The sequence below is a fragment of the Bufo gargarizans genome, chromosome 6 (genome assembly GCF_014858855.1).
Source record: "Bufo gargarizans isolate SCDJY-AF-19 chromosome 6, ASM1485885v1, whole genome shotgun sequence".
Classification (NCBI taxonomy): domain Eukaryota; kingdom Metazoa; phylum Chordata; class Amphibia; order Anura; family Bufonidae; genus Bufo; species Bufo gargarizans.
The window spans coordinates 56,160,171-56,177,683 of record NC_058085.1 but is presented as its reverse complement, the minus strand read 5'-3'; the positions used below and the strand labels follow the sequence as shown (position 1 = coordinate 56,177,683).

The 17,513-nt window shown below is 42.9% G+C and overlaps 1 protein-coding gene across 2 annotated transcripts in view; it reads right to left on the bottom strand.

Annotated features, from left to right (window-relative positions):
• Window positions 1-12,681: 12,681 nt before the first annotated feature.
• HLF (HLF transcription factor, PAR bZIP family member) overlaps window positions 12,682-17,513 on the bottom strand; it is a 48,986-nt gene continuing 44,154 nt past the window's right edge. Inside the window, exon 4 of one of the 2 annotated variants that reach the window (XM_044297892.1) lies at window positions 12,682-15,322. In XM_044297892.1, the coding sequence (XP_044153827.1) occupies window positions 15,104-15,322 (219 nt within the window). In that variant the 3' untranslated portion in view covers window positions 12,682-15,103. The remainder of the gene's footprint in view (window positions 15,323-17,513) is intronic. The other variant, XM_044297893.1, reaches the window with a different exon arrangement.

Below are 17,513 nucleotides of genomic sequence, written 5' to 3'. Positions count from 1 at the left end.
GTACGCCATTTTTACAGACTGACAATAATACACACAAAACCAAAGATAAAATTGATTTTAGAGGAAAACATTTTAGGAAACATTCTTTCCTGTATATTTACTTGTATATAAAATGCAAGTGCTGCCAAAAATTACAAGGAAGAGGCACTCCGATACAACCTGTATATCACATAAAGGAGGGCCTCATTCACATTGTGGTACAATTGTTCGGGTAGTGGGACTCCTACACTCATAAAGCCTATGCACTAAGTGAAAGAGCTGCCAAAAATTACAAGGAAACGGTACTCCAATACACCCTTTGTTACACATAAAAGAGGGCATCATACACACCCTTGAAAAATTCTGATTGATGGCCTGCTGGTGACCCACTAAAACATTTGAAGCAAGGGCCTGCTGATCTGACCATCTAAAACATTAGGGATGAGGGCCTGCTGCTGAGCTGACCCTCTAAAACATTATTGGTGAGGGTCTGCTGCTGAGCTGACCATCGAAAAAACTTACAGTGTTCAAAGCAGGCTGGGTCACCTGAATATTTCAGCTAGGAATAATGGAATAGGACTCCGGTGCAATTTCGTTGGTTTTCAGAACTGGGACCATGATTAAGAGGGACGGCCGGGGGCATCCGTATTGCGCCACTAGAGGTGAAATTCTTGGACTGGCGCAAGACGAACCAAAGCATTTGCCAAGAATGTTTTCATTAATCAAAAACGAAAGTTGGAGGTTCGAAGACGATCAGATACTGTTGTAGTTCCAACCATAAACTATGCCGAACAGCGATCCGGTGGCATTATTCCCATGACCCGCCGAGCAGCTTCCGGGAAACCAAAGTCTTTGGGTTCCGGGGGAGTATGATGCAAAGCTGAAACTTAAAGAAATTGATGGAAGGGGACCACCAGGAGTGGAGTCAGTGCTTAATTTGACTCAACACGGGAAACCTCACCTGGCCTGGACACAGAAAGGATTGACAGATTGATAGCTCTTTCTCGATTCTGTGGGTGGTGGTGCATGGCCGTTCTTAGTTGGTGGAGAAATTTGTCTGGTTAATTCCGATAACGAATGAGCCCCCTCCTTGATAACTAGTTACGTGACCCCCGGCGGTGAGGATTGTGTTGACCAGACTCTTGGATTTTTCCCTCTTTGTGACACTAGGCAGCCCATTAGGATGAGGGTGCTGGTGGGGTGTCATGAAACTGTTCCTGGCTTTGGAGAGTTTTGACCTGCCTCTGTTGGAACTGCTGTGTGTTCCCCTTGTCTTCCCTCCTCGGTTGGCCAAGGAACTACGGACTCTGCCGCCAGCGTTGTCAGATGAAAATTTTTGTAGCAATTTTTCAACAAGGATCTTCTGGTATTGTACCGTTTTGCTCATCCTCTTCACCAGAGGAATGTGAAATGAGAAGTTCTCTTTGTAGAGGGGGTTGAGAAGGGTGAACCACCAGCAATCCGTGTTGTCTAAAATGCATATAACGTGTGGGTCGCTGGAAAGGCAGCCTAACATGAAGTCAGCCATGTGTGCTAGAGTACCAACAGGCAAGACTTCGCTGTCGTCATCAGGAGGATCACTCTTAATCTCCTCATCTATTCTACTCTTAGTCATCAGGAGGATCACTCTTAATCTCCTCATCCTTTTCTGCCTCTTCTGCCCAACCTCGCGGAACACATGGAATTAAACTTCCATGGGTACTACCCTCTGTAGCGGAGGCAACCGTCTCCTGCTCCTCCTTCTCTTCATCATCCAATTCGCGCTGAGAAGACGAACTGAGGGTGGTCTGGCTTGTCTTCCCCCATTTTCACCTCTTCCACATGCAAAGCGTCGTCCTTAATTGTGAGCAGCGAGTGTTTGAGTAGACACAGAAGTGGGATGGTTACGCTAATAGCGTTATTGCCGCTCACCATCTGTGTTGATTTCTCAAAGTTTCTTAAGACCTCACAGAGGTCAGACATCAATGCCCACTCCTCGCTTGTGAATAGCGGAAGCTGACTGGAAAGGCGACGACCATGTTGCAGATGGTATTCCACTACTGCCCTCTGCTGCTCACAAAGCTGGGCCAAAATGTGGAACGTCGAGTTTCAGCACGTGCTCACGTCGCACAATAGCCGCTGATCTGGCAATTTCAAGCACTTCTGCAGCATTGACAGACTGGCTGAAGTCATCCCAGGGCACGACTTGCTCCTGGCCTCCACAACATTCACCCAGTGTGCCATCACCCATGTGTCCCGGGCCAGTAATTTGGAAAGCTGCACATTTAGTGCTATGGCCTGTGGGTGGGTGGGTGGCTGGGTATTTGCACTTGCATTCAAATGCCTGGAGTAAGGACATTTGTACGCTATGCTGGGACACGGAAGTAAATTTGGTTGCTGATGGTTCTTGCAAAGGTCCAGGTGCAGGCGGGACGCATTCGGGCCTGTGTCTTGGACAGGGGATTGGCCAGCACGTAACACAGGGGAAGAGGAGGCAGTGGTGTGACCCGCAGACACAGATTGTGGACCCAGGCATTCGGCCCACCTATTACTGTGCTTTGATGCCATGTGGCGGATCATGGTGGTGAGGTTGCTAGTGTTCACGCCCTGGCTCATTTTTGTATGGCACAGGTTGCAAATTACAATTCTTTTGTCGTCCGCACTTTCCTCAAAAAACCTTCAGACTGCGGAACACCTACCTCTTGGCAAGGGAGATTTCCGCAGGGGGTGCTCCGGGGAACAATTGCGAGCCTGTTTAATGTGGCCCGCCTTCTCCCTTTTGCCACCCCACTGCCTCTTCCAGCCTGTTGCGGTACAGCAGATCCCTCCCCCTCTGTTCTGCTGTCCTCCCTCGGCTTTCCACCTTCCCAGGTTGGGTCAGTGACTTCATAGTCCACCACCTCCTCTTCCACTTCCTTACTCTGCTCATCCTCCTGACTTGTTGATGTAACCACTACCTCAGTAAATTGACAACTGTGTCTCATCCTCTTCATCAACCTCTTGAGACAGTAATTGCCGTTGAGTTATTGGCAACTGTGTCTTATCATCATCCACCTCATTAATTGCCATTCCCCACCATCATCTTCTTGTGATTGTGGATGCTCAAGAGTTTGGGAATCAGGGCACAAGATCTGTCCCTCCTCAAGCGTGATTGGCGAGAGGGCCAAATCAAGGAATGACACTGAAAAGAGCTCCTCTGAATATCCGAGTGTGGGATCACTTGTTTGCCCAGACTCTCCATGGTGGGAGGAAGGAGGATCAGGGTGAGGATTGGGTTGAGCAGGCTCTTGGCTACTGAGACTGGACTTGGTGGAAGACAGGGTGGTGCTTAACCGACTGGAAGCATTATCTGCTGCAATCCTACCGACGACCTAGTCACATGACTGGTCTGACTTCAAGAGTGGTGTCCTTCACCGCCCTGAAAACTGGGACATGAAGCTAAGTATCATGGATGATTGTTTTTCTTGTGCTCTGGCAGCAGGCACAGTTTCACCTTGCCCAGGGCCACGGCCTCTGTGTGCACCATCAGCATCACGGCCACTGCCCCGTCCCTTACTGCTTGCCTGCTTCATATTAAATGTTATATATGATTGAAAGTCTGTCACACGTACAGTAGTGTAGAATTTGGAAGTATACGCTCAAACAAATTTAAAAAGGTATTTGGGATGTGGAAACGTCACACAGGAGATATTCCGCAGATAATGTCAATGCTGTCACCAGCGGCTAATGAAAATTACAGGGAATGTCACAGGTATTTGGGATGAGGAAACGTTATACAGGAGACAGGGGCGTAACTATAGAGGAAGCAGGGGAAGCGGCTGCTTGGGGGCCCTGACCCCGAAGGGGCCCATCCAGGAGGAGAGGACTAAAAGATTTTGTCAGGGCCCCCTGAACAATATTACACAATGAAATTATATATAGTGACAGTATAGACAGTGTAGAAAACAGATGGAACAGCTGCCGGGCCTGGTCTGAGAGAGCGATCTTTACTAGCCACAGGAATGGGGGCAGCATGAAAGGAAGGGGTTGCGAAAATATTACTGGGGGAGGGGGGCCCCATTCAAAAATATGCTGTGGGGCCCAGTCATTTCTAGCTACGCCACTGACAGGAGAGGTACTACCGGTAATGTCACTGTCCGCAGCGTCTACTCAAAAAAGTACACTGTATGTCACAGATAAATTTTTGAAGCAAACTCGTTACACTTTAGATTTGGCTCTGGTAATGTCACTGTCAAAAGCAGACACCGTCTACTGACACAGTACACTGTATGTCACAGATATTTTTTTGAAGCGCACACGTTACACTGCAGATGTGGTCCAGCTAATGTCACTGTCCGCAGCAGACACCGTCTTTTGAAAAAGTACTCTGTAGGTCACAGATATTTTTTTGGATGCGCTTACTTTACACATGAGATGTGTCGCAGCTAATGTCACAGTCCGCAGCATACGCCGTCTACGCAAAAAGTACACTGGATGTCACAGATATTTTTGGGATGCGCACACTTTACACTTGACATGTGGCACAGCTAATGTCGCTGTCTGCAGCGGCCTAACTATTGTACGCTATTTAGCGCTAAAAATAGATATTGCTGCCAGACACAATAGACCGTAGAAGGACTTTTGGGTCTGTAAGGTTTTAGCAATTTAGCGCAGTTTGCACTAAAAAATGATTTTGCTGCTGCCACACACAATAGTCCTTAAAAGGTCTTTTGAGTCTGTAAAGTTTTAGCAATTTAGTGCAGGTTGCGCTAAAAATATAGATTGCTGCTGCCACACAAAATAGTCCTTAAAAAGACTTTTAGGTCTCTGAAAAGTTTTGGTAGGAAAAATATCACTCCCTACACTGTCTGTCCCTTCCTCAGCACAGCTCTCCCTGACTAAGAATGAGCCGAACATGCGTCATCGGGTGCTATATAACACCCGATGGCGCGTTCTCGGCCAGCCAATCCCTGCAATGCCTGCAGCCAACATGACTACGACATTACAGTGAGGGCAGTACTTAGCTCAATAAAAATCTAAACACACACATATAGTATAAATTCATTCTTTATTGTTTAAAAAATATATATAGAAATACATAATTTTAGACAAAATACATATAATAGCAGTAGATGCAAGACAATACTGCGGCAAGAGAGTACCCCCCCCCCCCCCCCCTTAACTCCCACTGGTGACTATACAGCATTTAAAGGATCTATGCACAATATATGCATCATCATTGTACAGTCACCAATATAATATAATTGTGAATTGCATATGGTATATTATGCCATAAAAAACAATACTCAACACACCGTTATAATATAAATGCTAAGGTTGTTAACCCATGCTGGGAGTTTCACTAGGAAATACTCCCCTGTATACAACCACACATCAGCATGACAAGTGAATAATTAATGACACATAAACAATGGTACACAATGGCACAACACAAACCAGTACTAACCAGTAGTAAGGGAGGGACATCAACCCCTTGAGGGCAGTACCTACCTGCAGGTTAATTGGCTGCGTAGCAGTCAAGAAATGTGCAGGGCAGAGACTGGTATTCGGCTGAGGATGTTCGATTATCACTAGTACTAATCCAAGTGGAAGCCAAAGGTTTGGGACATGACTGTGGGAATAATGTATACGATTGATAGACAAGTTTTGGCAGCACAAACAGCAGAGGTGGTACGTATATTCTGTGCATCAATACTTAGGCATGTCATGAGAGACCAAGAAAGTTCTTCACGGCCTCCATTATGTCTTAGTACAATTGAAACTTCTTGCCCCAAAGTACCGTAGGAAATTCTAATTCAGCTCTGGAGCACAAACTGCTGTTTTGGGGCAAGCGAGATCCTGGAGGCTGGTTTTAAAGTCAGTATAAAACTGAGTCTGCTTTCATAGCGCCTACCAGTAGCCATTTGGCTCCAGGAGAAGTATATAGTGGGCTCAGCATGCATGTTGGTACTTGCATCCCTGGATCCGATGAAAGCTGCAATGGCACCAGACGGGGTTAAAAGTAGAGTGTGCTTGGCGTGCATGCTGTGCCTGCGCTCCCTGAACTTTGTGTGGCTGTCATGGCCCATGGCAGGTGGGAGCTAGTATTGGGGACCACTCATGGAGGCGACCTTGAGGTGGTGGGTGGCTTGTTGCGCTTTGGCCAAGGTGTACACCGGTGCGTCATTCAACATCCAGCATAGAGGCAGGGCAGAGTGCTGGTTGCGAAGTGCGATTTTGTTTGTGTTTTTGCGTTAAAGGTTTATATTTGTTGTAGGGATTTTCTCTCGTGGGCAGGGTAAGCGGATGCAGGACAGAGGCAAGAACACGGTAGCAAAGCAAAAGTTCAGTGTTTATTCACACAAAAAGCAGTAAAGAGAAAACAACACTGTGCAGAGTCCTGGTGTTAATTCACACCACAGCACAAACATGTCACCTGGCGGACTGTTTTGCGACACACAGCCATCCACAGCAGGCTTTAGGGCACCTGATTTTCAGTGTGCGGCTCTCCAGCCTGCTACCAACTGGTTGGAACCCAAGACCACAGTGCTTCACAGATCCACTATGAAAATGCAGGGTAATCCACACACAGCTGTCACTGCTGGCTGGGTTTTTATTCCCAGCCCAAAACCCAGCCTGGAACATGGGGAACAGCCACCCTGCTCTTTGGCTGCTCCCAATAAGAACCGGCCCGGATCGGCTTTACAGCCACACTAAGTAAAAACACAGTGTCAGCCAGCACTAGCTGCTGCTGACACACTAAACTACCGATTCCTATCTCACCGAGGCCAGGAATCCTCGGTGACACGTACCTTCCGTAAATGACGGACCCCTGCGCCTTCCTGCAGAGAGTTACGTTCAGTGATTAATAAATTAGTATCAAATATTATAACAGGATATGAAGTAGGCATATATATGACACATCTGTACCATAAAGATGTCTTAGAAGCCTATATAGTGAATGATTAGCTACAGCACGTAACGTTGGGGTTTCTTGAGGACTAGTTTTTGAAAGCTTATTCTTATCGCTCTCCCCACACAAACATACATTATATAAGCAGGAGCACATGTTGTTTCCCAGGTCAATTAATCTTGTTCCATAGGAAAAACATACATTGCCCTGAGTCTCCATACATTTACTTTCTTGGAGAGCTTCAGTTACATAACAGTGACCTGAGTCTGGGTGGTGTGGCCTGTGTTTTCCTTGCTAAAGATACAGATATAGCAAATACTAACTAAAAGGGTTTGTTCATCTTCTGGGGGGCTTTTGGCGGACCTCCCCTCCCACCATTTTGTGGCCAGACTTGTAGGGGGAAGCATACTTACCTGCTCTCCGCCACTGGGTACAGGCTCCTTTGCTCTCCTGCTGCAAAAACTGTTGCATGATGCTCCTTGATATGACACAAGGTGGGCAGATTACCACTGTGGCCAGTCAGAGAAGTCAAACTGGATGTTCACAGCAGGTGACACGAGCGCTGCAAGGGAGCGAAGGAGTCAGGGCCCAGCGATGGGGAGCAGATAAGTATTCTTCCCTCCGCAAGTCCAGCCTCGAGGAGGGGTGTGCCAAAATATCCCCAGAAGTCGACCTATTGCCAATCCTGATATGTCTGTTTAGTAATTAAATGTATTCCCCATCGCATAACAATCCTGGTGCATCTTTTCTTGTAACTCGGTGTTGTGCCGTTCCTCTGGTAACACAACTGGGTGTGTTACCAGTGCTCTTGCAAAAGAGGTATGTCCCTACACAGTCTGACACTGACAGCACTGATTGGATAGTGTGGGGGTGTGCAGTGACCCAATCCCACAAGGTAAAACCCGGTTGGCAATTTATTCATAAATTTGTAGTAGGGATACCAGAAGAATGGAACAACATGGAGTTAAAGGAAAAGATGCTGTGAATTATTTTCTAAGAGAGACATATCAGGAGAGGGGACAATTCCTCTTCAAAACGCTTGTTTTCTCATTTTTTCTCCTCATCTTCCGAGGGCTGTAACATACTTCTTTGTCGGTGTGGCATTTTATTACCTCTATCTGCGAGGGAACAGAAAAAACAGCATTACTACAAAAAAAAATTCACAACATTCATGGTGAGGTATATATTACATGTTCTTCGAGTTGGTAAGTATACTTACATAGCAATTTTCTATGTGTTTTTTTATGTTTTACTACTTTTGCACAATAAAAACACTTTAGAAAAGACCTGGAACATTTTTATTTTTGAGGTTCTGTGGTATATCACTGTAACGTGATCTTTTTACACTTTGCATAAATTTCACCCCAAAGTCAAATATCCCTAACTTTTTGTGTAGCAGAGATTAGTGTTGATCACGAATATTAGAATTTTTATTGCGAATATACCGTAGGTACTTCGAAAAATCGCGAATATTTCGAATATAGTGATATATATTCTGTGTCATGAGGAAGGGCTGGAATTGTCTCTGGTAGCCCGAAAAGCTTAGACAAGACTGCTATTTTTGTAATTCATGGATGAGTTTTTACCGCAAGCAAAATAAATCTACATTCCTTTATTCAAGTGGAGCTGGATTTCTTTCAACCTCTTTTTCGCAGTGATATATATTCGTACTTTCGAATATCCATTTTTTTTTTTTATCAGTACACATGATCCCTCCCTGCTTCTAGCTTGTGGGCCAATGAGAAGGCTGCAGTATATTTGACTTTAGGAGTAGTGTTGTTTGCGAATTTTCGTAATGCAAATTGTTGTCATGCGACTTTTTTTTGCGAATTTTTCAACTTCCAACTATTAGACAAAGAAGATTATAGCACTATATTAGCTAAATTGCTCTATATTCGTTTTTTTCGAATATTCGCTATATTAATATAACTTTGTTTTTTCGAATATTCGTAATATTCTAAAACAAGAATATATAGCGAATATTCGAAAAAAAAGAATATAGAGCAATTTAGCTAATATAGTGCTATAATCTTCTTTTGTCTAATAGTTGTAATTTTTTTCTCATCTGAAGTTCAGATTGGAAAAAAATCGCAATAAAAAATTTGCATTAGGAAAATTTTCATATTACACGATCATTACCTTACCGATTTTTCGAGTAAAATAATCGTAGAATATAATGAATATTCGAATTTGCGAATATTCAACGAATATTCTACAAAATATTCGTGAAATTTTGCGAATTCGAATATGACCCCTGCCACTCATCACTAGCAGAGATAGCAGTATTGAGAAGGAGGGGGCAACAGAGGGTTGGGTACATATGAAATAATCCTTCCTCTACAGGGTCTGAAGAGTCTGAGATTTTCAGAGAAGCCTGCAGTACCCTAAGGCTGGTTTCACACGGGCGTTACGGATTTGATCCGGATGCGTTCAGGGTGCGTTCAGTGAAAATGCTGCGATTTTGGCACTAAAACAAGTCAGTTTTGTCTGCGATTGCGTTTAGTTGTTCAGTTTTTTCCGCGTGGGTGCAATGCGTTTTGATGCGTTTTTCACGCGCGTGATAAAAAACTGAAGGTTTACAAACAACGTCTCTTAGCAACCATCAGTGAAAAACGCATCACACCCGCACTTGCTTGCGGATGCAATGCGTTTTTCACGCAGCCCCATTCACTTCTATGGGGCCTGTCCTGCGTTACAAACGCAGAATATAGAACATGCTGCGATTTCAAAGCATTGCAGAAGTGATGCGTGAAAAAAAACGCTCATGTACACAGCCCCATTGAAATGAATGGTGCCGGATTCAGTGCGGGTGCTATGCGTTCACGTCACGCATGGCACCCGCGCGGAAATCACGCCCGTGTGAAAGGGACCTAAGTCTGTTTTCATTACAGAGGGCCTAGCATTTCTTCAGTGGCAGACATTTCTGAAAATGTGACAACAGGTTTTCATATTGGTTGTCGATACCTTCAAACAGATTCACCAAATAAAGAATATAACATTTCCAATGTTTAGTTAAAAGAACAGAGATATACAATGCATTTGGAAATTCTTCAGACCCTTTCACTTTTTTTACATTTTATGTTGTGGCCTTGTACTAAATTAAAAAATATATATATAGTTTTTCCCTATCAATCTGCACTTTATAACCTGTAATGAGAAAGTAAAAAAAACGGAATGTTAGAAATCTTTACTAACTTATTGAAAAGGAAAAACTAAAATCTAGCATGGACATAATTATTCAGACCCTTTACTCAGGACTTAGTGCATTATTATCTTATTTCTGTGATTTTCTTCAATAATATGGCCAGGGACATCCGCACATTTGTATATCATATTGTGCAGGATGTTTTTATCTTAGTTTTTTTCTGTGATTTTTTTGTCTATGTAGTACTTGCTTGAGGGAGTGGCACTTTCAAGTGTGAATGCGCACCTATTATCTTGGGAGTAGCATTCCTCTGCACTTTTGCCCTTCCTATCCAATAGAGCGCCTTGATTAGGTGGTACATATGGGTGTGCTTGCTCCTCCTCCCATTGGTTGCTTGATGCACATGGAGGCGACTAGGAGCAGCACACCATATGTGCGGCGTCTGCGCTCCTGAACACAGAAGCCCAATGGCTTAGGTAGGTTTAGCGTAGGACCTGCCTGACCTGAGACCACCTTGGCGCTTGGTAGGCGGGCTCAGATGTGTTTTGATCAAAATATATTGGCTAAGTATCTCAGATATTATCATGTCAGAGTGCGGACTTTGTCCATATATAATGCTTGCATCTACTTTACTAAGTGCATTATTATCTTATTTCTGTGATTTTCTTCCTTTACTCAGGACTTAGTTGAAGCCCCTTTTGCAGTGATTACAGCCTCCAGTCTTCTTGAGTATGATGCCACAAGGTTTGCATCTAACTGATCGTGGACTAGAACCCACACTGATCCCAAAAACGTGTTGTAATAAACTTACCTGTCTGGGCTCCTGGGTCAGCCTCAGTACGGCTGCGTTAGGAGAGACACGCTGCTGAGCCCCTGGTGATGGGACCACATCCTTAGTAGCAGGATATGATGCTCTGTTTCTCCCTGCAGTGGGTGTGTGCTGGAGATTAGCAGTGGGATGATTGCTCAGCTTCTCTATTACTGTGTACTAGTGTTTCTGACTAATGGAGTGTCAAGTCACGGACCTATCGGGTTCTGATCCAGGGTCTCAGAGCTCTATTTAAATCCCTTCCTTGCCATACACCATTGCCAGTCAAATTCTTTGGACTCACTAGCTGTGTTCTTGTTTTTTATTCCTGTGCTTTATTGGATTGCTCGTGGTTCTGACCCCAGCTTGTCTACTGACTACTCTCTGTCTCTTTGGTACAGTGTAGCCTATCTGGTTCTAACCCATTTACTTACGACTCTGATATTGTATTTGTCTGTCTTTGTTTGTCATCCGTTTCTGCACTTAAATAGCGTAGGGACCGTTGACATGTTGCAGTCTAGGTATCTAGGGCTTGCACTGCAAGTAGGTAGGCAAAGCATTCTGGGTTCTAGCCTTAGGGCTCACTGTTCTTGTCTGTCCCTACCTACAGTTGTTACACGTGGACCCAGTTCACACCTCCCAGTGGAACAGCACGTCAAGCATGAACCCTTCCTTTCCATCTATTCTGCCTCAGACTGCCCAGATAGCCAAGTACATCACTTGGCTATTTCCTGCAGACCCATAGAGAATAATGGAGCTGCAGGGCACATGCTCAACTGACCGCTCCATGAGGATGGGGGAGAAGAATCAGTGGAGTGCCAGTGGTCAGATCCTCACCAGTCAGTTAGTTCTCCCTATATTGTGAATAAAGGATGACTTCAATACTTGACATAACCTCTTGAATCTCTGAGAGGTTCACCCTTCCAGTAGTGTAAGCCCCCCTTCTCTATTGCAAATTAGTTTTCCACCAGAAGGACGTAAACTGACTCTCTAGGGCTACCTATAGGCATCTACTTGTAAGTCAATGTCTAACCCATTAAAAAGCCTTGAAAGATGACTAGAGATATTATCTAAACCCTTGATAGATGATAGAGATACTACCCAAACCACGTCCAGTTGTAGACAGCTTTTTTATCAGGGTTCTTGACCCTTATCAGTGCAAAGTAGGGGACAGGTTGGCTTGATGACATTATAATTTAGATAGATCATTGAGAACCAATACCCCTAGTGCTTCATCAAGGCATCTTGTTTGGCCAACCAATACGCTACTCTGTCCCCCAAAACAGCTGTGTATAAATAGAGGTCTGGTTTGGCTTATATTTCTAATTGTGTTTTGTCTCTTTTATGGGCCAGATATTGACTTACAGGGTAGATGCCATTAGGGAGACAGTTTTCATCCTTTTAAAGGAGTGCTCATTTGCATATGCTTTTTCCCATGAACCATTGCTGGTAAAATTCTATACACCAGTTAGATCTCTTATTGAGAACCAGTACTGTCTGGAGCAATGTAAAATCACATAACACATCAGGATATTGGCATCGGCCATTGCAGCCAATCACTGGCTTCACCATTGCACCAGGCCAGTGATTGGCTGCAGCGGTCACAGTGGTGAGGGATCTGCTAGGTCAGTAATGATCAGCTTTTTATTACAGGTGGATCCCCTATGTTGTGCAGGTTAATCTTGAAACCAGACAAACCCTTTAACTTAGCCCTTACAGTGGGAGCCGTTGTTGGGGGAAAAAATACATGTTTTTCTAGTTCCAGACAACCCCTTTAAATCCATACTTTACATATTTAAGAGAGAATTTGTACTATAGTATATCTCATCTATAATTATTTTCAGACTTTATACCTCATTTGTAGCTTTATTATAATTTATCTCCTGTGTAGAAGATGTCTTTTAAAACACTTATATAGAAGTCATTGTGCAAAACACTTCAAAACATATTCATTTAATCTGTACATTTGAATAATATAAATTTTACAAAGATCTGCTGAAAAACACCAAATTATTCAGATGAACCACCATATAAGACAACACTATGACCTTCCTTATATTACATGCCTCTTTTACATTCATTCGTTCAGAAAAGCAAACTGAGGCCAGGTGTATGTCGACTGTATAATAAAGCAAAATGAAGGATATTCCCTCTGTGTTTTTGGAAAATCCATAATATGGGATTGAGGAGAAGGGGCCCCATAATAGGGCCATTTCACTATACAACTCATATCAAAAAGGATAACATAGCCTAAGGACAGTTTCGCTTTTCTTTGTTATCATGGCTGCGTCTCTGGGGAGAGTTTAAGCCCTGTGCAGATTGGCACCTCCCATGAGGAACTGACCTCCCAAAGTATTAATTACTATGTAATTTCCTAGCAATTTGGATAGGCCCTGTTATCTAAACCTAATTGATCTTCCAAACACAACTGTAGAGTCACCAAAAATGGCATCACCATGTAAAGGAATATCATTATTTTATATCCCTGTCATATATGTTATTATAATGGCATAAATACGAAACTCCATCATAAAACAAAAATTTACAACACACAGGGCACAAGTTTGCTTTTCTTTCCGTTGACATAAAAAATAAGGTTCTGCAAGTCATATCCATTTCACAGCTACCAGATTTAAAATGATATCACAAAAAAAATACAAAGCGTCCGAAAACACTAAAATCACAGTGTTTTTTACAAAAGTGAAAACTGTACAATTGTGAAATGCAGTATGAAAAAGGCTTTGTGAAAGGTGGAAAAGGAATGTTTCTTACAGTTGTAACTTTTTTCGGTCAGATAATATTAGGCTATGCTTTGAATGGTTTTGTACTACTATCATATAATTCTATAGGAAATTTAGAAATGTCTTACTCTGGAGTAAGGTGCTTAAAATTGTGAAAAGTAATAGGGTACTTCAGTTTAGAAAAACAATCCCTATTATGGCATTCTATCTGAAAAGAGGTGACAATCATCCGTGAGATGTCCATAAAATAAGCCATGTAGAGAACTGTTACCAAGAGCTTTGTTCTCTTAGGAGGACCCCTCATGTCCAGGTATTACACAGTGTATTGATTTATGGCGGCACAATGTAATACTTCATTTGGCCTGTGGTGGTGCTTCAGGGAAATTGAAGACTTTTTGCTGAATTCTCTCCCTGATCATAACTGATCACTGGTTGTTCCTGGAGTATACTTAATTCATTATTTTGGGGGGTTCTCCCTAGTAAAAATGTATTTTAAAAAGCAGTCAACTCTTTAACTAGACCAGGGATGGCCAACCTGCGGCTCACCAGATGTTGCAAAACTACAACTCCCAGCATGCAGAGACTGCTTACAGCAGGGCATTGTGGGAATTGTAGTTTTACAACAGCTGGAGAGCCGCAGGTTGGTCAGCCCTGAACTAGACTGTTGATGTGGAGAAACTGAGAATGTGCATCATGAAGGGAAACATCTTATGGATGTTGTGCATGTTTGATATGTATTTTTTTTTACATATGCCATATGAATAGCATTCATTTTTGAATGTTTACCTTTTCAGTTGAGATATTTTAGAAGTAAGGAATAGAGAAGCTACTGAGTGGTATTAGGACATGACGTCACTTGCAACCACTTAATTTCTAGCCTGTATAATTTAAGTAAATTGAGATTTGGCCAGTAAAGATTATTGCTTTAAGCATATGGAAAATGTAATGATGATAATAAGCTCCTGTGAGACCTAATGATCTCTCAAAGTTTAACTAAAACCCCAAATCGGTTATAAACGTTAAATAATGGAAATAACGTCACGGTGAATGTTCTTATTAAACAATGGTAATACACAACAGAATACTTCTCAGTAAAATCACACATATGTACAGATTTGTTGACATCTAGGGATTATGGCAAGGAAAACTAATTCACTGGAAAAAATAAAAAATTTAGGATGGGGAATGTCTTGTGTAGTAGTCTATGTCACTCTTGATGTTAATAGTAAGTCCTTCTTGCTCCAAGATTTTCGTGTTCCACCGTGGTTTAAATCCAGAGCAGATGGTGAGGGTACTGGGAAAACATTTGCTACAGCAGGTTTTGACATAGTCAAGGTAAGTTTTACCCTTTTATGAAGCATTTGAGAGTATGGAAAGTGCGAAGATCAAAAAACAAATAGAAATAAAAGAAAAACTAAACAAATAATGGTAAAAAAGAGACATTGCAAGTCTTTTTCATCTTCCAGTAAAGTGCTGATGACAGAAGTAGGTTGGTATGTGTTTAGTGCTACTCGGCAGGAATGAAGGTGTCCATGTGTCATTCATAGCCGGTCAGTCCCTTACACGGGCCCATGATGGGCTTCATACTTTGCCAAAATGTTTTTGCATTTGCCCAGCTCTTTTCTGAGGTCGGCAACCTCCAGCCGTAAGGCGGAATTCTCCTTCTCGAGGAACGAGGCTCGGATGGCAATCTGGTTTTCTTTTAGCCTGCGTGCATCTCTTGACCTCTTGGCAGCCATATTGTTCTTTTTACGCCTTGCCCAGTATTTTTCATCCTGCTCATTTGTTCAAAGACAAAAAGGAACATGTTAGATTTTGGGATACAGGGAAAAGGAGATGACAGAAAAACAAGACTATAATATTGGTGTAGACATCCAAGATATCTCATGATAACCAGATGCTTTACTGCAAGCTTCCACAGTTCAGGACGTGACATTGTCTGGCGAGAAAAGCTTGTAGAATTCATCCATGGTTCAACTTATCCTACCTCAAGTACAAGATTAAAGGGAATCTGTATTCTGGATTTTCGATTCTATGCCACCACCACCACCACCACCATGTTATGGGCCTATTTAATAGCTCCACTAGCATGTTTTCAGTTATAATGACTGCTAAGGAATAGTGGGATCTGTATTATACTTACCCAGGACTAGTCATGTGGGCAGAGACGGTCATCTCATTAGTCAGGCAGCTTTCGCTACAATCACACCTACTGGGGCAGGATTTGCATGCCAAAGAGGATCTGATTTCAGCAGAATCACCACTCCAATCTTGAGGCATGCAGAGTGAGGCCGGGTGTACTTGCACTGTGTCTCTGACACATGCGCATATGAAGCTGAAATAAGTACACCTGCACTGTGCATGCCTGGAACGAGAAATCTACAGAGTATGTATGAGAGTTCAGTACTGCCGACACTGGAACCCCTTTGGTGCACCACTAATGCCTCAATGGATGTAAATACAAACCATGCATGATTAAAAGGGTATTTTATTTGCAGAAGGTAGCTTTACCTGCCACTCTATTCATTTCTAGTGGTTATAGGGACCATGTTCTTGTGATCCTAGCAGTAGGACTACCACCAATCTACTACTTGCCCCTATTATGTGGATAGGGGATAGCTTGCCACAACTGGCCTACCCCTTTAAAAGCTAATGTTCTGCACAATTCCTTCCATAATATGGTGGTAGTGGCAGTATAGTGCTGAGAATCCCGCTGACAGGTTGCCTTTAATGGCAATTAAAGAGTTGCTACATAGCTGAATTATCTTTTAGGTTGCGGCCAGGTGACATGACTATTGGCTGACATGGGTGGATTTTGCAGCTTGTGTCCAGCCATGACATCCGGCCGTCCCCTTAGATTTAAATACCGGTATATCATTATACTAATGTTGTGGATAAACCATCTGTTAGGTGAAAAGTATCAACAAGAAATTAGACCTAATGAACTAGATGATGTTTTTCCGGCTTTTCACATGAGGCAACAGTCTTTCAGCATTTAGAAGGGTGCAAATGCAAGGAGACCATCAAAGCAGATGTTTAGTTTTTTTCATAGCATTAATTATTTTTATTTGTAGTTTTTATAACAGGAGACCGTTTACATCATGATAACGTGCTCTTCTCGGTATAGGCTTCCGCTCTTTACTATTTCTGGTGCTTTAAAGCAATTTATTATGCAGTCACCTGAGCCGTGTCCAACCTTATTTTAACAAATTGCAAAAGCAAAATCTTTTAATCCTGGCCTGCTCCATGCGAGGTTGGCCAGAAGAGATCACATGTTCTCCAGAGGCGATTGACTGGCTTAATCTTCTTACCTTGTCCCTAGAATCAAACCGCCAATCAGCCTGCTGTAATAAAAGAGTGAGCCAGGATTAAGTATTCCCACAAGTGACCAGAGCAACTGATGTGATTAAAGCAAAACGAAGACTCTTTGTCACATTGGTGGCGATGCTTTGCTGACTCACTGGTGGTGAATGATAAAATCATTTTTAATTAGCTTCTCTTTCCTTTATTGCAGCAAATAAATTGATATCCTTCCAAAAGGTATCAGTTTCATGAGCAGACGGAAGGTTGAAGACTACATGAAGACAGATTCACGGGCATGTAATGTACACGTGTGAGGATTAGTGCTAAAGCTGGGAACCATCTTGGGACAAAAGCCCTAAGATATAGTAACCTTCTACTACACAACACGTGATCAGAAGTTATCCCACTGTGAGCTTCATCACAGGACTATCTACATGCTATGTAGGTGCTGGTCAGGTCGGGTTTTTTTCAACCCAGTTTCTCCGAGTCAAAAACCTTACTGGGCGTGAAGCCTATTCTCCCACATACATAACCTTTACAACTAAGAGACTGTTCAGTAGTCATTTTTTGTGTTGTATATAGGTATATATGGTGACTTTACTTTTCAGGTTGGCCATACAGCATGCTGTGACTCTCTGTGGTGCCACCATGACTTGGTGCTGTGGC